The 22,654-nt window shown below is 43.3% G+C and overlaps 1 protein-coding gene across 1 annotated transcript in view; it reads right to left on the bottom strand.

The window, feature by feature from the left end:
- The window catches only part of LOC127649227 (peroxiredoxin-6-like), a 31,647-nt gene extending 8,993 nt beyond the window's left edge, over positions 1 to 22,654 (bottom strand). The window contains exon 1 of the mRNA XM_052134233.1: positions 22,557 to 22,654. Coding sequence (XP_051990193.1) covers positions 22,557 to 22,648 — 92 coding nt within the window. The 5' untranslated portion in view covers positions 22,649 to 22,654. The remainder of the gene's footprint in view (positions 1 to 22,556) is intronic.

Genomic DNA, 22,654 nt, shown 5'->3' with positions numbered 1-22,654 from the left:
TGTTTACTCAATCAATTGAGTAATATCAACTTATCAGGGTTTTCAGTTTGACTTGATTGAGAATTTCTTATATAATGCAGTGAAGCATAATACACTTTTAGAAGTATGACGTCAAGTATAAACACAGCCGTTCCCATTGATCTCAGTAACGTTTTAAAAGATCTGCACTCTTTTGCAGGTGAAATCTTTGTGATTCACAGGTGATCAATTATACACCTTGTTTAACCTTCACCTACATTAAACAAAACATTATGACCACCTGCCTAATATGCTGTTGGTCCTCAACTTGCTGCCATACCCGCCATGGGATGCACTTTACAAGACCCCTGAAGGTGTCCTGCGGTATCTGGCACCAAGCCATTAGCAGCCGATCCTTAAAGTCCTGTAAATTGTGAGGTGGAGCCATCGTGGATCAGACTTGTTGGTCCAACACATCCCACAGATGCTCAATCGGATTGAGATCTGGGAAATTTGGAGGCCAGGGCAACACCTTGAGCGAACATCACGAACCTCTAACCATTCTCGAACAATGTGTGCAGTGTGGCAGGGCGCATTATCCTGCTGGAAGATGCCATTGCCATCAGGGATTACCATTGCCATGAAGGGGTGTACTTGGTCTGCAACAATGCTTGGGTAGGTGGCATGTGTCAAATAGACGTCCACATGAATGGCGCATTATCCTGCTGAAAGCTGGGTTTCCCAGCAGAACATTGCCCAGAGCATCAAACTCCCTCCACTGGCTTGTCGTCTTCCCACTTTGCATCCTGGTGTCATCACTTCCAAAGGTAAATGGCGCACATATATATGGCCATCCCCGTGATGTAAAAGAAAACAGGACTTTTTCTGGGGTTCTAAATACAATTATTATTTAATTATTTATTTTTAAGCACAATTCAAAATCATATTTTATCTAATTACACAATGATGACTTGTCGACATTATAGACATTACAGTTTTATCTTCCGTTAATGCCTTCTGTTAATTTCTGTAAAGCTGCTTTGAAATGATGTGTGTTGTGAAAGGCGCAATACAAATAAAATTGACTTGACTCATCAGGCCAGGCGACGTTCAAGTTCCAGTTCTGACACTTGCGTGCCCATTCTAGGTGCTTTCGACAGTGAACAGGGGTAATCATGGTAATCTGTGGCAAGCAGCAGGGTTTAATGCATTGTGTGTTGTGACACATTCCTCCTGTAAACATAAAACTAATTTTCTGTGACTTGTGTCAAAGTAGACCTTCTGTTGGTTCAGACCAGATGGGATAGGTTTTGTTGCCCTTGCACATTGATAAGCCTTGGGCTCCCAACATCCAGCTGCCAGTTTGTGGTTTGTCCCTCCTCAGACCACTGTCGGTAGGTATTCACCACTGCTGACTGGGAGCACCCCACAAGCCTTGCAGTTTCAGAGATGCAAGTCGGATGGACATAATAATTTGGCCCTTGTCAAAGTCACTCAGGTCTTTACTCCTGCCCATTTCTCCTGCATTCAACATGTTGACTACGAGAACTGATTTTTCGCTTACCATCTAATCTACTCAGACATTTGGCATTAATAACATGTGGCCTTGTTAGGAGATGATCAATGTTATTCACTTCACCTGTGAGTGGTCAGAATGTTTTGTATCAGTGTAAACAACATCCTGAAAAAAGGGAAACATTTTACGATAAGGTTGTATTTGTTAACACCTCAAATTAATAACTTACCAGAAATCCTTTGACCGTGTGAAGTGTGTGTATTTGTTTGACACCAAAGAAACTTTTGGGTTTGGGATTGTTTTAATAAAATTGTTACAGCTACTATACACCTTTTTTTCAGCATATCTAGACCATTTTAAACCTTGAATGTGGACCTCTTCCAGTACTAGCCACCTCCAGCAATTTCAGCGATACAAAAAACTAAAAACTATTTTATACTGCTTTATATTGCAGGGTGACAATACATGTGATCATATTATTGTCATTAAATATTATTTTCATAAACACATTAGTATGGAGTGCATATTTTTACCTTTTATCGCATTTTGCCATTGTTTTATCAAACACTGATGCTCAGGCAGAATGAATGAGATCCAAATTCGTTATCATGCCCAAATGTTGTTGAGGGGGGGTTTCATTGTTGATGGATTTTCGAGTGGGGGGGGGTCGCCTAACTGGATCATGCAACCTTAAAGCCCACAGCTGAACTTGTCAAACTTGCCGGAAATGCTAATGCTTGCTTCCGCGTTGCAAAATACGGTGGATACATGCAGCCCTAAGCTGCAGTGCATAGTAAAGGACAAATTTACTCCAAAACGTACTGATTTAGTTAGAGTTCATTTAAAGCAATTACTGAATACGGTGGCAGGACCTGTTGATAAGACACAATATAAGCATGTTAAAGGGTAACTAAACCCCTGCTCAGAGTCTGACTCCACCCACTAGCAAAATTTGAAAAATGCTCGAAAAGTGGGCAGGGATAGAGGGGACGAGGAGGGGATGAGCGGGGATGAGCGGGGGGGTTGGGGGCGTGCACCTGAGACCCGTAGTGACAGATTCATTGACAGCTGCTGTCAGACTCTAAAATGGAGAGTGACTAGAGTGACGCAAGTAGCTTTGCCACGGAGCGGTCTTTTGAAGTCGAGGACCTTCCTCCCCCACCTTCACCTGAAGTGGAGGACGGTGAATTGTCTGTGGACACAGAGCCGGAGCCATATCAATTCGAGCCGCTGGCTCAAACTGCGGTTTTAACTCCCTGTTGAGCATCCGAGTGCGCATTCACCTTCACTCGCGTGCAGGAAAAACAAACGAAACGCTGTTCAGTGATTGTGGCAGTGGGGCGTGGTCAAGCGCCCGTCCGGGAGAGAAAAGCGGTAAGGGCGCTCACACCTGAGCTAAATGATAACTAACACCTGTGTCTAATTTCAGTAACGTGAGGAGAGCGGCATAAAAGGGCAGGAGCGACGGAGCATGAGGGAGAACCAAGGAAGACTGTCTCTGTTGTATTGTAAAAAAACTTAAGAATTAAAAAACTTACCCCTTAAGTTGACGTTCGTTTCCGTCCCGTCCTTGAGCTATTTTACAGTGGTGCTGAAACCCGGGACTATTTTTTTTTCTTTTGGTTACGTAATGGAACCAAGTCAGCCCCATAGAGTCCTCCCAGCTGGCGGAAATCCTCCAGTCCTCGCTAATCTCCATCAGGGCCACCAACAAACCCTGCTTGAGCTCCGGCAGGATCAAGATCGGCGGTTCTTCGAGGTCATGCGGGCTCAGGCAGAGGACCGACTACGCTATCCGGAGCCTCCTCAGCCAGGAGGCTGCGTCAGCCCCAGCCGCGACCCCGGACACCCACGCTACGCTGCCCCCGCCCATGTTACAGAAGATGGGGGTGGCAGATGATCCTGAGGCCTTCCTCGACCTCTTTGAGAGGGCGGCTGAAATCTGGGGCTGGCCGCCTGAACAATGGGCAGCCCGGCTAATTCCTCTCCTGTCCGGGGAAGCACAGCTCGCGGCACAACAACTGCCAGCGACGAGCCTCCTGGCTTATTCTGACCTGAAGAGGGCCATTCTGCAGCGGGTTGGTCGGAGCCGGAAGAGAATCGCCAGCTCTTCCGGAGCATGAAGCTGGAGAAATCCGACCGCCCGTTTGCGTTTGTTCAACGGCTCCGGGGCGCTTGTCGGCGGTGGCTGCTCGCTGGGGACCGCGACGTCGAGGAGTTATCGATCAGGTGGTACTGGAGCAATTTACGCAAAGACTGCCCAGGAGAACGGCGGAATGGGTCCAGTGCCGCCGCCGGCGTCGCTGGAGGCAGCTGTGCAGCTCGCGGAGGACCACCTGGCGGCGATCCCGAGGGCAGATGAGCCCTCCCCTCTCTCTCTCTCTCCCCTTCCCTGTGTCTTCCCTGTTTCCCCCCTGTTCCCTCTCGCTCTGCTCTCTCCCCAGGACCCGTTCCTGCCCCCGCAGGCGTGGAGGATACAGTCGACCAGCTTCCCGGTCGTGGGAGAACCCGCCCAACCCTTCCCCGTCTTTCAGTCGCTCTCCTCCTCAGGTGGTGGCGCCCGCCAGCACGGGTGCGGCCGTGGCGCCTGGGCGGTTTGCTGGAGGTGCGGGGACCCGGACCACTTCGGGATCAGTGTCCGCTGATGGAGGTGGGGGCGGTGGTGCTGGTCTCCGATGTCCCGCAGGCTGCCCAAGGTCGGGCTGGAGCGTGCGGGTCCCGGTAAGGATCCAGGGGGTACATACCAAGCTTTGATGGATACCGGCTGTAATCAGACCACCATCCACCAACGCTTGGTTCAACCCGGAGCTTTGGGCACAGCTAAGCGGGTGAGGGTGAGGTGTGTGCATGGGGATATTCACAAGTATCCCATGGTGACTCTGGCAATTAAATTCGGGGAGAAAAGCATAGTGTGGAGGCAGCGGTTAGTTCCGCCTCACCCATCCGCTAATCTTGGGTACTGATTGGCCAAATTTTAGAAATGTATTAGAGGGAGTCTGTGCGGATGGGTCCTGCATGAAAGTAAAGAGATGTGTGATGTGCGATGCTTTGGCGGGGGAGGCGGAGCCGGGGCCATCCTCGGCTGCTCCAGGTGACGAGGGAAGGGGCGAGGGGGACACCCCTCCTCTCAGGGAGTTCCTTGAGGGGGATTTTCCTTTGGAGCAGTCGCGGGATGAAACCCTTAAGCACGCCTTTGACCAAGTGAGAGTAATCGATGGTCAACAACTCCGGCCGGGTGTCGTCGTTTTATATCCGTATTTTTCAGTTATTAAAGATCGGTTGTATAGAGTGACGCAGGACGCTCAAACAAAGGAGGAGGTGACACAATTGTTGATTCCACGGAGCCGCCGGGAAATGGTTTTCCAGGCGGCTCACTATAATCCTATGGCCGGTCACCTAGGGGAACGGAAAACACTTTTCCGTCTAATAGCCCGTTTCTATTGGCCGGGCATTGGCGGCGATGTTCGCAGGTGGTGTGCGGCGTGCGCGAATGTCAGCTGGTAAACCCACCGGCCACCCCAAAAGCGCCTTTGCGCCCCTTCCATTGATCGAGGTTCCCTTGAGAGAATTGGAATGGACCTCGTCGGGCCATTAGAGCGGATGTCACGCGGACATCAGCTTTGTGTTAGTCCTGGTGGATTACGCACGCGGTATCCGGAAGCAGTGCCTCTGAGCAACATCTCAGCACGCAGTGTTGCGGGGCACTCTTCAAGATAATCTCCGGGTGGGGGTTCGAAAGAAATCCTCACCGATCAAGGCACTACGTTTATGTCACGAACACTTCGCGAACTTTACGAATTGTTGGGCATTAAGTCAATTCGCACTAGCGTGTACCATCCGCAGACAGATGGGCTGGTGGAACGATTTAATAAAATATTAAAAAATATGATTCGTAAATTCGTGCACGAAGACGCTAGGAATTGGGATAAATGGCTGGACCCCCTGTTATTCGCGGTACGAGAGGTTCCGCAAGCCTCCACGGGATTTTCCCCATTTGAGCTGCTATACGGACGACGCCCACGCGGGGTCCTCGACGTCATCCGCGAAACTTGGGAGGAGGGGCCTTCCAATGCCAAAAATGAAATTCAATACGTTCTTGATCTTAGAGCAAAACTCCACACACTGGGGCAATTAACACAGGAGAATTTGCTCCAGGCTCAAGAACATCAACGCCCGGCTGTATGACAGGGGTGCTCAGCTACGGGAATTTGCACCGGGAGATAAAGTACTTGTATTACTCCCAACATCGAGCTCAAAATTACTCGCCAAGTGGCAAGGACCCTTTGAGGTCACACGACGAGTAGGGGACCTCGATTATGAAGTTAAGCGTACCGATAGAGGCGTGCGTCAAATATATCACCTCAACCTCCTGAAATTGTGGAGGAAGAGGCGGCCTCTGTGACGTTGGCAACGGTAGTTCCGGAGAGGGCGGAGCTCGGACCGGAGGTAAACAAAGCCTGCGATCCTAACACCCCGGTTCTGTGTGGAGACCACCTCTCACCACGCCAACTCGCAGAGGTTTCCGAACTGCAAAAGGAGTTTGCGGACGTGTTCCTCCCGTACAGACCTCGTACAACACCACATCGAGACCGAACCGGGCGTAGTGATACGTTGCCGCCCTTATCGCTTGCCCGAACATAAAAAAAAAATAGTTCGGGAAGAATTGGACGCGATGCTGGACATGGGAGTAATAGAAGAATCTCACAGCGATTGGTCCAGTCCGGTCGTCCTTGTTCCCAAGAGCGACGGGTCTGTCCGTTTCTGTGTGGATTATAGAAAAGTCAATGCGGTGTCTAAATTTGACGCGTACCCAATGCCCCGTGTTGATGAACTGCTCGATCGGTTAGGTTCTGCTCGGTTTTATTCGACCTTGGATCTAACGAAGGGTTATTGGCAGATCCCTTGACACCAATATCCCGTGAAAAAATGGCCTTCACCACGCCGTTCGGATTACACCAATTCGTGGCGCTTCCTTTCGGTTTGTTCGGGGCACCAGCCACGTTTCAGCGCCTCATGGATAGGATCCTCAGACCGCATACTGCTTACGCCGCTGCGTATCTAGATGATATCATCATTTATAGCAATGATTGGCAGCGGCACTTGCAACATCTGAGGGCCGTCCTGAGATCGCTGAGACGGGCGAGGCTCACGGCAAACCCGAAAAAGTGCTTGCGATTGGGCGTGTGGAGGTACGGTATCTGGGGTTCCACTTGGGTCATGGCCAGGTGCGACCCCAAATTGACAAGACAGCGGCGATTGTGACTTGCCCTAGACCCAAGACCAAAAAGGGGTGAGGCAGTTCCTGGAGCTGGCTGGCTATTATAGACGGTTTGTTCCTAATTATTCGGATGTCACCAGCCCGCTGACTGACCTTACTAAAAGGGAGCTCGGATCCGGTCCAGTGGTCGGAGCAGTGCCAACAGGCGTTTACAGACATTAAAGCTGCACTTTGTGGGGGCCGCTTTTGCATGTACCTGACTTCTCTCTCCCTTTTGTTTTGCAGGCGGACGCTTCAGACAGAGGGCTGGGGGCCGTACTCTCGCAGGTAGTGGAGGGAGAGGGCGCCGGTGCTGTACATTAGCCGGAAGCTCTCCTTGAGGGAGACTAAGTACAGCACCGTGGAGAAGGAGTGTCTGGCCATCAAGTGGGCGGTTCTCACCCTCCGATACTATCTGCTGGGGCGGGCCTTCACCCTCTGCTCGGATCATGCCCCACTGCAGTGGCTCCACCGCATGAAAGACACTAGCGCCCGGATCACCCGTTGGTATCTGGCCCTCCAGCCTTTTAAGTTCAAGGTGGTCCACAGACCGGGGGTGCAGATGGCTGCCGCTGACTTCCTCTCCAGGAATGGGGGGGGAGTGGTAGGCAGGCCGGATGACGCCCCGGCCTGAGTCGGGCGGTGGGGGTATGTGGCAGCGGGGGCGTGGTCAAGCGCCCGTCCGGGAGAGAAAAGCGGTAAGGGCGCTCACACCTGAGCTAAATGATAACTAACACCTGTGTCTAATTTCAGTAACGTGAGGAGAGCGGCATAAAAGGGCAGGAGCGACGGAGCATGAGGGAGAACCAAGGAAGACTGTCTCTGTTGTATTGTAAAAAAACTTACGAATTAAAAAACTTACCCCTTAAGTTGACGTTCGTTTCCGTCCCGTCCTTGAGCTATTTTACAGTGATGTTTATCCTTTTAGCAGGATTTTTATTTAGCCAGCTTCACTTGAACATAACATCAGTTAGCTGTTCTCTCAACTTAGGAGAATGTGACGTAAAGCGTAACGTCATCATGTACAAAACCATATCTCCAAATAAAACTATACAGGTAGTCAATACCGTAATACAATGTATAAGGGTGCAATACGTTTAACACTCCCGCATCGCGAACGCGCGTTTGTCGGCCCCAGAGGATTAACTTTAGCCTAACCATAAATTGTGATTCAAATATATATGATCACTCACCTCAAGACGCCGCTGCGGTGGTGGAGTCCATGCAGGAGGAGCAGCGTTTGGCACTGCGTCGCTTTTCAGCGCGAGCTGTTTGGAGAAGCCCATTTCCACCTCCATTGCGTTGGAGAAGCAATCACGCGTAAAATGCAGTTTGCACACTACTCCAGCTCTAGGCGGGAACTCGCGGTCTTCCAGAACAAGGACGTGCAACCCCTGGCGCCTAATTTCCAAGTCTATATGGAAAGTAATACAGTCCAGCAGTGCTGTTGCAACCAGAAACACTACACCTACGTACCATCCTGACCACTGTACTAAATACAGATAATCTACGCTAACTTGAAGCTATCCTAACTGACGCAGTACTATGCTACTAACTAACTATGCTTCTAACAATACTACACTAACAAATATGCTAATTAACTACCTAGGCTACACAAAATAATCTAAATAACTATATAAATGCTATGCTAAATAGATGCTAAAATACTCTATCCTGATCATTTTCAATACTCGCAATTCCAACTCCTGACTCGCTACAGTGGTTTTGACGAAACGAGATGGTTTTTATACTGCCATGGGCGTGGTAGCTCGTACCAAGGGCGTGGTGAGCTGGAACCTGCCTACGTCAGCTGTCACCGCTTACGTCACGAAGTACCGCAAACAGCCAATAGGAAAATTCAACTGCAGTAGCCACCGTTCAACCTGAAGAGGGCAGCACTCAGATGTTTTTACACCATATATTGTAGAATTAAAACACTTTATACACAAATGTAAAAAAAAATTACTTGAATCAATGACCAGTACTAATAAAGACCCATTCTTACAGATCATTAACTAAAAAAAGTTGGTTTAGGGTTTAGTTACCCTTTAACAATTTGTATTTATTTGATATCCTAATATCCTTTTTTTGGTATTCGAACTGGTTTATTCAAACAGTCTATTCATTATTTTGACTGGCACAGGTTATAAGTACATGCGTCTACATTTTCCAAAAAGCCCAACTGAGCGTGAAAACCACAAACCTTGCATCACTGTGTCTGGTTAGTGTAGAGCACTCTGCACATGCATCAGGGAGATGTGTGAACGAGCTTCTCTCATGAACAAACCAAGGAGACTACAGATGGCATGGTTTACAGTGAATATAGACTTCAATTTTGATTTGTAATATGAGTTTGAGACAGTATGAGGATGAGATAAAGTTGCATTTTAAAACATTAATATGCTATCCTATATGAACTAACTAATGACTGATGTTGTTCACTGTTAGCTTATCAATAATTAATATTATATATATATTAATATAATTATTATAATTAGCCATATATTAATATAATTAATATATGGCTTGTTTAAAATAACTACTAATTCATTACTAATCCGAACATTAACATGTATCTAAGAATGATTATATTTTTATTGTCAGCATGATCATGAAATGCATCTTCAGAGAAACAAGCACCTTGTTTGCATTCTTTGCAGGAGTTAATTTAAGTAACTGCTGTCTAAATCAAGGTTACAATGCCTGGTCGAATATCATAGTCAGCTTACCTTATAGAAATATAGTGATGTTTGTTCTCTTCTGTTCAGTACAAATGATTAACTTTGGCATGTTAGATATTGTTGGAGGTATTTTTTTATAATTTTGGCAACCCATAAATGAGTCAAGTATTACCACACACATTTAAAGGAAAATCTGGACCATTATTCTAAAGTGAGGACCATGGTAATGCATCATTAATGAATGATATCTTATTGTTTCCTTCATTGGGAGTTAAATGTTATCTGGATCATTATTTTAAAGTGAAAAAAACATTATAATCCATTAATAGTAACTTAGGTGTTACTTGTCATTTAGTAGCCTAATGAAGTAACTATGGCTTATTTAAAATAAACTAAGTGTTTGTTCCTATGTTCTATTCATTTAATTAAAGAGATATCTAATAAATATTCCAAAAAAAAAAATTCTGGCATAAAAATTCTAAATCTTTGAAATAAGATGAATGCTTAACAAAACAGATGTCTCCCAGATCGCTGACTTCTGCATTATTCTCCCCACGCTTACTGAAATTAGACACAGGTGTTAGACATTAGCTCAGGTGTAAGCGCCCTTACCGCTTTTCTCTCCCGGACGGGCGCTTGACCACGCCCCCGCTGCCACACACGGCTTGTAGCAAAAAATAAATAAATTAGCAGTAAACAGTAGCCTAGCAAGAAAGTCATTGGTCACTATCTTCCTCCTCTTGTGCACATGAAACCACTGAAGTCATCTCCTTCGGTGTCGGAGTTGAATATCCTCAGCTTTTGTTGTCTTTTTGCACTGAGTCAATTCATCACGCTGCTGTCTCCCGTGCAGCAGCTCTATTTCCTTTTCCAACAGCCAGATCAATCGCCTTCAACTTGAAAGCTGCATCATATGCATTTCTCCGTGTCTTGAGGGTGACAAAATGACTACCGTAATCAGAATGATGGGAAGTTTGAGCGCGCTCGATTTAATCTAAACAGTAAACAAAAAAGTTGTTTGACCTTAACCCGTTCGGCAATTTCATTGGTCTAATGAAAGCTTCATGCCGCCAAAAAACTGAGCACGTCACAGAATGTTTTTTTTTTTTTAAATAAAATTTGAAAGCGGGAAAAATCCATATATTAGCCGCGTCGTTGTTTAAGCCGCGAGGTTCAAAGCGTGGGAAAAAAGTTGCGGCTTATAGTCCGGAAATTACGGTAGTGTGAGTAGTATATTAACACTAAGAATGCAGCAAAAAGAAGTTTACTTAAATACACAGATGATGCACTTTTTCAACCATCAAAATGGAATGTGGAATTTTGGACACTTCACGCACTCAGTGCATGCGGCTTGCCGTACATAGCGGAAGGTGTTGAGTTACCTGGCCGTGCTGTTGGTCTGACAAAACAATTGTAAATATTGAAGAATGTAGCAGCTAGCGAAACTTCAGTGGAGCACCTAACAGCACCTTACAGCACTGGCGTGGTGGTGGTGGCATAGTGGGCTAAAGCACATAACTGTTAATCAGAAGGTCACTTTTTCGATCCCCACAGCCACCACCATTGTGTCCTTGAGCAAGGCACTTAACTCCAGGTTGCTCTGGGGGAATTCTCCCTGTAATAAGTGCACTTTAAGTCGCTTTGGATAAAAGCATCTGCCAAATGCATAAATGTAAATGTAACCTTACAAATGTGAGTTGAATGCTATACCATCACCCCAAGCTGTGTGAAAATGCATGTTGTTTAAGATGAACTAAGGTTGGCTAATGTGCTAAAGCAAGCGGCAACACATCACGGCTGCATCCGAAACCGGAAAATACTGCATCCAGAGGTTGTATATGGAGGTAGGAAGGGATCAAGGCACGTCCAAATCCAATGTTCATTTCACATTTACTGAGATACCTTCATCTGATACATTTTTAGATGTATCCTTCACTGTCTATGAAATCGTGTGGATCCAGAGCAGTTGTGCTGAAGAAAAAAAATGGCGGCCGAAGAGACATTAGAGTTGATAGCCAGTTTGTGTATAAATTAGTGCTGTTGATTTATCATGTTAATAATGCCCTAATGCAAAAATTCGTCATCTTACTCAAAAATCGTTTAATGCTACTCATTTTTAAAATGCCGTTAACGCATAATATGACCCTTTCAATAAACCGTAGTTTATGAGAAGAAAGTCAATTCACACAAACGGCACTAATGTCACAAGCATTGACCGTCGGGAAAACAGAAAATATTTTATCGATGTGGCACAGCAGTAGAACATGCCAACAAAGCACAGATAGAGCTCGAAACTGTAAGATGATTGTAGCGGCAAGACAGCTGCTATTTGAACACCTGCCTAGCACTGTGAGGTGCGGTACAAAGGCCGAAGTAAAAGTGTGAGCGCAAAGCGAATGTCTTTGAATAACATATAACGTGCCAGTAAAGGCAGTCAGTGGAGTTTCTGTTGCCCCCTAGGGAGTTGTTGCCCTAAGCAGATGGTGTAATATGCATATAGTGAGCAACGGTACTGATTACCGGCTAATGGAAACCCTGCTGATTTATCCATGGGTCTCTGTTTGATAGTGCACTAGCCAATGCAGAAGTTGGAGACATTGCTGGAACCCTGCAGCTAATCTACACTGTAAATGGGTTAACCCATTTAATCCCAATGGTTGCAATTGTGACCGGGGTCTAAAAGGATTTTTTGATGTATTTTGCTTGTCAATTGTAAATGAGAGAATTTTGCATGAGTGGAGAAAATAGTAACATGACCAGAGCTATTTAATTCCACTGTGCTCCTGGAAAGATTATGTCTGTCAAAACTCAAAAAGAAGTGAATAAATCCTGTCATAATACACTTACAACTACCATAGTTTGTATATAATTTGATATGAGTTGTGTTGTGTTCAAATTCTGTTGTTCAAAAAAATGCAATTAATCTTTTAATCATTTGACAGCCCTAGTATAAATATACTGTATGTTTTTATTCACTTTTTGCAACTTTTCATTCCATTTCTAGCGAGAAAGTATTATTGTAGTTATTAAATGTACACTTGGTTATTGCCAAAACTCTCTTGATTTTGGTCTATATTATTTGACCACTGTGGTTTGGTTGGACTGAATGAAGCAAACGCGTTACCTTTACTGGACACCAGACGGCGATAATCAGCTGCTGATATCCTAGCAATGATGTGACATTATGCTGCCTCAGCAGCCTGTCCAAAACCAGTTTCTGGAGGCATACCTTCACTTGGAAACGCTGACTGTTGACTGATAGGTCGGCGAGGCAACAAGACTACATTTAATTTCGGACACAGCCCATGGGCGCTTGAAACATCACTTATACACTCACCTAAAGGATTATTAGGAACACCTGTTCAATTTCTCATTAATGCAATTATCTAATCAACCAATCACATGGCAGTTGCTTCAATGCATTTAGGGGTGTGGTCCTGGTCATGACAATCTCCTGAACTCCAAACTGAATGTCAGAATGGGAAAGAAAGGTGATTTAAGCAATTTTGAGCGTGGCATGGTTGTTGGTGCCAGACGGGCCGGTCTGAGTATTTCACAATCTGCTCAGTTACTGGGATTTTCACGCACAACCATTTCTAGGGTTTACAAAGAATGGTGTGAAAAGGGAAAAACATCCAAATGCCTTGCTGATGCTAGAGGTCAGAGGAGAATGGGCCGACTGATTCAAGCTGATAGAAGAGCAACTTTGCCTGAAATAACCACTCGTAACAACCGAGGTATGCAGCAAAGCATTTGTGAAGCCACAACACGCACAACCTTGATGTGGATGGGTTATAACAGCAGAAGACCCCACCGGGTACCACTCATCTCCACTACAAATAGGAAAAAGAGGCTACAATTTGCAAGAGCTCACCAAAATGAAAAATGTTGCCTGGTCTGATGAGTCTCGATTTCTGTTGAGACATTCAGATGGTAGAGTCAGAATTTGGCATAAACAGAATGAGAATATGGATCCATCATGCCTTGTTACCACTGCCAATTACCCTTGTTACCCTTATTGCCAATTGGGCATCGTTTAAATGCCACGGCCTACCTGAGCATTGTTTCTGACCATGTCCATCCCTTTATGGACACCATGTACCCATCCTCTGATGGCTACTTCCAGCAGGATAATGCACAATGTCACAAAGCTCGAATCATTTCAAATTGGTTTCTTGAACATGACAATGAGTTCACTGTACTAAAATGGCCCCCACAGTCACCAGATCTCAACCCAATAGAGCATCTTTGGGATGTGGTGGAACGGGAGCTTCGTGCCCTGGATGTGCATCCCACAAATCTCCATCAACTGCAAAATGCTATCCTATCAATATGGGCCAACATTTCTAAAGAATGCTTTCAGCACCTTGTTGAATCAATGCCACGTAGAATTAAGGCAGTTCTGAAGGCGAAAGGGGGTCAAACACAGTATTAGTATGGTGTTCCTAATAATCCTTTAGGTGAGTGTATGTAGTAAAAAAGCATTAAGAGTTAATTTGGGATGATACTACACTTTGAAAATTCATACACAACATGGCTCAGTGCATAGTATTTTTTGTAAGTGTATATTATGTCGTTTGGGACACAGCTATAGTCTTTTCGAAAACATTTAGCACATAGTTAACACAAAGAGGATTTAATCATATCTCATTCATTAATGATGCTTTACCATGGCCCTCACTTTAGAACAATGCTCCAAATTATTAGTAATTCCTTCATGTTTGTGGTAAAACTTGACTTAATTCTTATGTGTTACCAAAATGTTCACTTTACAATTCTAATTAATTATTTAATAAAGACATCCAGCAAAATCAAACATCCAAAAGTTAATAATTTGTATTGAACAGTAAAGTTTGTGTGTGTTTTTCTGGTAGTGATCGTTGCCTCTCTGCTTCCAAGGACCACTATCACAGCGTAGCGAGTTCCACAATGTGAACGTTGGCTTATCACAGAGCAAGTTTGCGGTCACGTTCGCAGCTCATGAAGTGGATGAGCTTTTGATTACAGCATCGGAGAGTGGGTTGGTTCAGTCTGATGCCATGCGCAGCTGATGACCATGCTGCGAGCGTCGGGATGGAGTGGAATCCCCCACTCCCCCCTGAACCCTCGCAGTCCGAGCAGGCGATATCCACCTTAGTGGTCCAGGAGCGCCACCTTTGGCGGCACCATAGAGGATTTCGCCCAGCAATCCTCAGTGGTTAAAAGGCAGACGGGGACCATACTACACATCCTTCCCTGGCGCAACGCAATGTCTCGCACCCCCATCTGTTTGTTGCCACGGGCATCCCCTGTGGCTGCAACACTGGCTCTGACACAACCCGCCCAATAGGTTGGATCTGGAGTCGAGCCATCTGCAGAAAGCAGACGGTCACCAAGAAACCAAGAAGGCTTCAAAGTGTTCCCCGAGACGGGCAGCCCAGGAAGTAGGAGATCCGCTGCACAGGATCTGGTAAGAGCACCACTCCTTCCCCCGTGGAGGGCCGGGTGGAAGTTCTTTATTTTACTTTTCTTATTTCACCGCATGCCCCCAGGGCGGTACCCACATTCTAAGAAAAGATTTCTCATTTCCTGGGCCTCACAGTCGGTGTCCCCGGCCGTCGTCATTATGACCACTGGGCACCGTGTCTCTCTCTGGCAGATATGGCGCCTCGGTGGCAGGCCTACCGCCCCTGCGCGCCCAGCTGTGGCAAAATTCGCCCCTGATGTGATGGTCACCACAGGCTACGAGGACGAAAATCTTCCTCCCCTATCCCAGGCTGCTCTGGGAGTGTACACAAGGAGCGAGGTAAGTGCTTTGATGTCTCTAGACTCAGCACAGCCACAAAAGACACCTCAGGCTCCGGCCCATCGCGAGGCCCCGCCTGCTGGTATGTCCGACACAATTGCTCCCCCTCATGTGGGGCTTGGGGGCGTGGCTCACACTCCCCAACAGGGACCCCCCCCAGCTCGTGCCTTATTCCCTCATGGGACCTCTCTGTGGCCCTTCGTTGCCTTCAGGGATCTCCCTTTGAGCCCCTTGAGTCAGCTGAGTTGCAGGCGCTCTCCTTAAAGGCTGCCCTCCTGACGGCACTCACCTCCATCAAGAGTGTACTGAGGTATGTGCTCCACATGTGGTGCTGGTTGTCTCCTTAGGTAACCCCATGTGATGTATATTCCACAAAATGGTTTCCCTGCTGTTAAACCACGTCTTCATTGGGTAGAGGGCGCTCTGTTCTTGGTCACCGTGTTTGTAGTAACTCCTCCCCTCCTTGGGTAGGACTTACCCCGGTGCCGCTCCACACGACGTGCTTTCGCACCGACCCGGTAAGACCGTGTATTGTATTCTACTTAGAAGTCCCCCTCGGGGTCGGGTGGTGTCCTCCTCTTTGGAGGGTCACCCCCCAACATTGACCTTATATGGTCCCCAGCTGAACAATTTGTTCCTTTTTTGGGGATAACAATACAGCTACAGCTGGGCCAGTCCTTAAACATCTGAGCAGTTAGCCGCTCCCCGAGGTGTAGGGGACTGCTTCCTGCCTGCCAGTGTGTTGGGGTAGTTACGCGACGGCTTGCTGCACTGGCTACGAGGCACACAGAGTTCTGCCCGTCTCGCACTGCCAGCCTGCGTAACCCAGTTCAGATCTTGAGGCGTTTTCCATTGGGAACCCTAGTGTCAACTCATCGACACAACGTTGAGTGAGTGACAGATAGGGAACGTCTCGGTTACTGATGTAACCTCCGTTCCCTGATGGAGGGAATGAGACATTGTGTCCCTCTTGCCACAACACTGAACCAACCGCTGAAATGGCCAAGTCTTTGGCTCGGCTCCTCAGTGCGAAACCTGAGTGTGTGTTTGCAACGGCACTCCTTTTATACCCGTATGTCCAGGGGAGTGGCATGCAAATCCCACACGCCAATTCTTATTGGCCTTTTCTCAAAGATCAGAGATGTCTGGGATCCCAAGGGAGACCCCTAGAGTCAACTCATTGACACAACATCTCGTTATCTCCATCAGGGAACGGAGGTTACATCAGTAACTGAGATGTTTGGCACAAAGACTGCATCCCTATATTTCTGTAAGGTAAGCTGACTAGTCATAATACTCTAGCCTAATGATTTAAAGTGTTCATAAATGAATTTTCACAAAGAACACAAATGAGGCCAGGGTTGGAAGGGTTACTTTGAATTGTATTCCACTACAGATTACAGAATACATGCTGTAAAATTACTTAAGGTCAGTAATGTATTTTAAATAATTTGGATTACTACTTCAGCACTCGTAGATTTTTACACTTGTTTTGACTATAAAAACTCTGCCAATACAGTAAGACAAAATACACGTTAAAAATACATTCTCTGAAAAACCTAAATATCTTATGCAGTGTTGTTTCTAAAACAAGATAAATCAAATTGGATTTAAGGATTTTTTACAGGAAAACAATTAGTCAAGTCAAGTCAATTTTATTTGTATAGCGCCTTTCACAACACACATCGTTTCAAAGCAGCTTTACAGAATATCAGCATTAACAGACGATAAAACTGTAATGTCTATAAAGTCGATTAATCATCATTGTGTAATTTAGATAAAATATGATTTTCAATAGTGTTTAAAAATAATTAAATGATAATTGTATTAATAACCCCAGTCAGCAAGCTGTAGGCGACTGTGGCAAGGAACACAAAACTCCATAAGATGTAGATTAATGGAGAAAAATAACCTTGGGAGAAACCAGACTCACTGTGGGGGCCAGTTCCCCTCTGGCTAACATTATGAATGTAATGTAAATATTAATTATGTATAGGTAAAATCAATTAAAAAATGATTTTCAAGAATAAAATGTTTGCCCTAATATAGTATGTTTGTCTTACTAGAAAAAAAGAATTTATGATCCAACATGAATTTTCTTGATAAAAAAAAATATGATCGTGCCTGGTAACATGTAAAATGGCTAGAAATAACATTTTAGCTTAGCGTAAAGCTGACAATTTACACAAGGTTTATTTCTATTTCTTCAGCTCCAAACTTACTTAAAACTTCTCTGTCTGCTTGTGTGGATGTAACACATCAGAAGAAAGTGTTTCACCGCTGTTTAAATGCAGTTTGGAGCGCATAATTTATATGTATAAATGTTTTCCATCTGAAAGGACTAAATATTAAATGAAACAAATGACAATTGTAATAGCAAAGTAATCTCTTCATTAATCTAAATACTTTTTGAATGGAACTGTATTCTAATGACCAATTATCAAAATGTTAACTGTAGTGGAATAGTTACTTATATTTTGTATTTTAAATACGTAATCCCGTTACATGTATTCCGTTACTCCCCAACCGTACGTGAGGCACATGCTTCTCTGAAGGTGCATTTCATGATCATGTTCACAATAAAGGTTTACTCACATTTTAGACACGTTAATGTTTTGATTATTAATTAATTAGTTAGTTTAAATATAGTTAATAGTTCTCAATGGGTATAATCTAATTCAGTAATTATTGATTAGCTAACAGTGAACTACCTCAGTCATCAATTCGCTATTACTTTCCATTTTAGTAAATAGTAGTACCTAAAGTGTAAAATGTAGTACTACTCATTTGTCCTGCATTAATTCCTGCATACTTACCTAATAATGACAAACCATATTTTAAAGTGTTACCCTTGAGGTAAATCTTTATATATACTTTATTCAGGTTTGGTCACAGTTACATTTGCAAAGTGAAATCCAGCAGGCGAAGAAGGATTGAGCCGATGTCATCCATAGTAAATCTTCAGTATATCTGTATAGGAAGCACTGCTTACACAGAGGTCACTGCCATACCAAGCAACTTCTTATTGGTTAAAGCTGCAAAAGGTTCAGCAAACTTGAACCACATGCAAAATTCATGATAGGAAATGTTTTCACTACTAGAAGTCCATCAGGAGAAATTCTGGATTGCACAGATTTCAATTGAGAATTTGAGAACTGGATTTCCCCCGCGGAATTTCTCTATACAAAGGTAAATGTGATCGAGCCTTTGTGATGGGGTTACAGAAGGAACTATTGACAGTTCTTGCAGGAAGTAAAAAGTAAAAGAGTCATAAAAGTTGTCTAGAGATTCTTGAGAGTGTTCCATCAGTGTGGCATCTGAGGAATGCCAAATGACTCCTTGACAATTTTCATTTTCACAGTGATAGGATATTGTCCTGAGGAGCACTGGAACCAGCAATCTGTTACATTAAGAGTACTACGAACATTACAAAAAAAAAAACATAGTTGTCCATTTGTTGAAGATATTTGATCACTGATTCAACAGTGCCCTCATATGTTAATCAAACTGCAAATATATTTTCTAATTGCTTGATTACCAAAAATGTTTAAGGACGTTAGTGACTCGAACTATGTAATAGTGTCACAATATACTGTCACTATATTTGCACATCCATAAATCATATTTTTTTATTGTTTCATATCTATATATGCTGACTACCACAAGATATATGTTTCTTTGTATCTCAATTTTACTTTGACCACTTTGCATACCATCGTACTTTGGATCTACCACTACATCTGCATTAACTCCACCCAAAGCCAATATTCTGCACTTCCTTATTCACTGTGACTACAATGCACATCTGATCTACTCATACAAGCAACTTCATGCTCATTACTATTTGCTGTACTTTTCTATTTTCTGTATTCCTATGTATTAGCTATTTACTAAATGATGTTTTTCTCTGTATCCCTACTCTCTTTTCTAAATTTATTCAACAACCAGTGGAAGACAATAATTTCATTGTATTTGTACAATGACAGTAAGAGCTTGACTTGGCTTGTCTTTGTTTATTACGAGACAAATGAGTTACATCATGTCGATTTTTTCATGTCGAAGTATCTGATGTTTGTACATTTGCAACTTCAAGGTGGCACTGTTGTTTTAATCATTGACTTGCTATTTGCAGAATAAGCATAGAATGGAAACACTACAATAAGGTTGTTTTTGTTAACATTAGTCAATCCAACAGTTAACATAAACAATACATTTATCGCACTTATATTAACACATTTCTACACAAACTAATCATTTTTTTATTAAAAGTTGCATATTAACACTAGTTAATAATTAACTAACAAGAACTAACAATGAACAACTGTAAAATATATAAAATAACATTAATTAATAAATGCTGTAAAAATATATTGATTATTGCTACTTCATGATACATAATGCATTTAGTAATGTAACAAATAGAACCTTATTTTAAATTGTTACCATTAAACTATAGCAAGTACAAGAATGGAATGATTTGGCTATTGCCATTTGTGTGTACTACTGAAATTCTGAAAGTTGTACATTTATTTAGACTCAATAAGTGCCTGCGACAATACATATCTTACGTCTCATAAAATTTCAGCATGGAAGTAATGAATAATCCTGTTCTTTTGTTGCATAATCTCTTTTACATATGAAATATAATATATTTACATATATTTCATTCTCTTATTTTACAGTATATGTGAATTTAGTAGATCCATTTTTTATACATACCTGTTGGGTTGACCCAATGTTTGTAATAATGTTTGGCGAAACAGCCATGCGTTTAAGGGTTAACAAACAGACCGATGAAAGCTTGTCATGAGTGGCAAAATGTATTGCCTAAGCAACCCAAGATTACTCTGAATTGAATTTTAGCTGACATTCTACAATGACGTGTAATTCACTTTCTCTTAACATCAGCAAAAAAAAAAAAAAAGAAGATGATTGTGGATGCAAGCTAAAATAAAAGAAACCACAGACCACTCAACATCAGTGATCCTGAGGTAGACACATTTCTCAAGAGTTCACATTATCCACTTAGTAAAGAGGGAAGAGAAGCAACTTTATTTCCTGAAGATGCCATTGTGGAACTGAGCACCATCAAGATTATGCTCAGCATATCACATTTATGCATTTGGCAGACACTTTTATCCAAAGTGACTTACAGTGCACTTATTACAGGAATAATCCCCCCAGAGCAACCTGGAGTGAAGTGCCTTGCACAAGGACACAATGGTGGTGGCTATGGGGATTGAACCAGCAACCTTCTGATTACCAGTTTACCAGTTATGTGGTTTAGACCACTACACCACCACCACTCCACGGTACAGCCTTGCCATCACTGGAAGACATACAAGACCACACAGGTGTCCACAGAAGTGAATTGCTCTCATCAAAGGCCTTCACATCCTCAAGACTACTATCATCTCACAAACAGTTCCAGTGTGTGAAAGCAACAACCAACAGACTACAGAAAATTTTTACCCACAAGCCATCAGACTTGTGAACGACTTTCGCCGATTTCCCGTCTAGTCGACCCATCATTACCCCCCTTCACTCACCACAATCTATTGTATGTAACTGAAGCTTTTAAATACCTTTATACCATCTCACCTACAACTCTATTAACTGCACATACTGTACACTTATTGAGCACTTTATTAGGGACACCTGTACACTTACTTATTTATGTGATTATCCAATCAGCCAATTATGTGGTAGAGTGCATTGTATAAAATCACACAGATATGGGTCAGGAGCTTCAATTAATTTTCACATCAACCATCAGAATGGGAAAACATTTTGATTTCAGTGATTTGGACCATGGCATGATTGTTGGTGCCAGATGGGCTGGTTTGAGTATTTCTGTAACTGCTGATCTCTTGGGATTTTCACACACAACAGTCTCAGAGCCTTTCCGGTAACTCTGTACAATTGTAGTGAGCAGAATAGCACTTCAGAATGCACAACACATCAAAATTGAGGCAGATAGGCTACAACAGCAGAAACCATGTCTGACACTTTATTAAGACCATAGTGTTCCTAATAAAGTGCTTACTGTGTGTATCATAATACAATGAAAGTTAATTGAAAGTCAGTCATTGTAATCTGATTCCAAGAATTTACAATGTAATACTTTTACTTTTACTTTTTACTTTTATGCATTTGGCAGACGCTTTTATCCAAAGCAACTTACAGTGCACTTATTACAGGGACAATCCCCCCCGGAGCAACCTGGAGTTAAGTGCCTTGCTCAAGGACACAATGGTGGTGGCTGTGGGGCTCGAACCAGTGACCTTCTGATTAACAGATATGTGCTTTAGCCCACTACACCACCACTACTCCAATGTAATACCTTACATTACTTTTTTGACTAAAAAGTAATAAGATTACAGTAACTAATTACTTACTCCCAACACGTTTAAAACCGAACAAATATGTTTTGTGAGCATTTTTGCTTGAAATCTTTCTTTAAATGAATTGCTCCTTGCATTGATATTTTGCTGTATATTGCAATACTGTTTATACTGCAATTTTTAATGTAGTTTAAGTGTTCAAATACTATTTGCGGCCACTGTAAGTGTGACTACAGTAGACAGCCTTCACATATAGACCTTTCTTTAGTTTTTTATACTTAGCACGCAATGATTTTGGGGGGAACATTCAAAGAATTTCATTGTACAATTTCATTGTACACAATATCTTTGTATACATGACGATAAAGAACTTCAATAAATAAATCTGTTACCACAAACTATATTACAAACATATGACGATAAAACCATAAGTTCGTTTGAGTGCTTTCTAGTTCTTATAGGCCTCCTAATAGTGAGAAGTTTAAGTAGCTCTAATGAATAATGGAAGCGTGTAGGTCAGCACAAACTACACCTGCACACTGAATATGGCTATATATGTCAACGACATTCAGTCACAATGTCAGCGCTTTCGTGAAAAAAGCGGTTTACGGTGACCTACAAACACAATTATTATACACGAGTAGACAACAGCTTTACACGTGTAGACTTTCACATAAACTACCTTTCATAATTTTATCACAGGTCATTTACGCTTTGGTAATTTAATGAGTTCATAATAAATAAGAAGTAGAAGAAGATGCACTGTCGGAGCTGATTTAAGTGCATCAGGAAGTGGGTAAATGAAATTCCGTCGGCTCCTGTAAACTAAGCAAGCGCTTATTATATTTCTATCAGATCAAAATTCCTGTGCCACACACATGAAACAACCTACAGTAAGTTATTTCATTCATATTAATAGGCTACTGTTTGTCTCACACGCATATTTTCACATCATATGCCACTCTGTACTACAAATGATTGTCTATAATAATATCACGAGTCGAATGTTACTTACGAATCTCCAAGAAAATCGTGTAGTTTAATTTTCCCAAAAGTGGAATCGGCTTCGAAATTGGGAAAGGTGTCTCCTAACATCATCCCCGGCATCTTGAA

The sequence above is a fragment of the Xyrauchen texanus genome, chromosome 9, assembly GCF_025860055.1.
Source record: "Xyrauchen texanus isolate HMW12.3.18 chromosome 9, RBS_HiC_50CHRs, whole genome shotgun sequence".
In the NCBI taxonomy this organism is placed as follows: domain Eukaryota; kingdom Metazoa; phylum Chordata; class Actinopteri; order Cypriniformes; family Catostomidae; genus Xyrauchen; species Xyrauchen texanus.
This window is presented reverse-complemented; position numbering and strand designations above follow the sequence as displayed.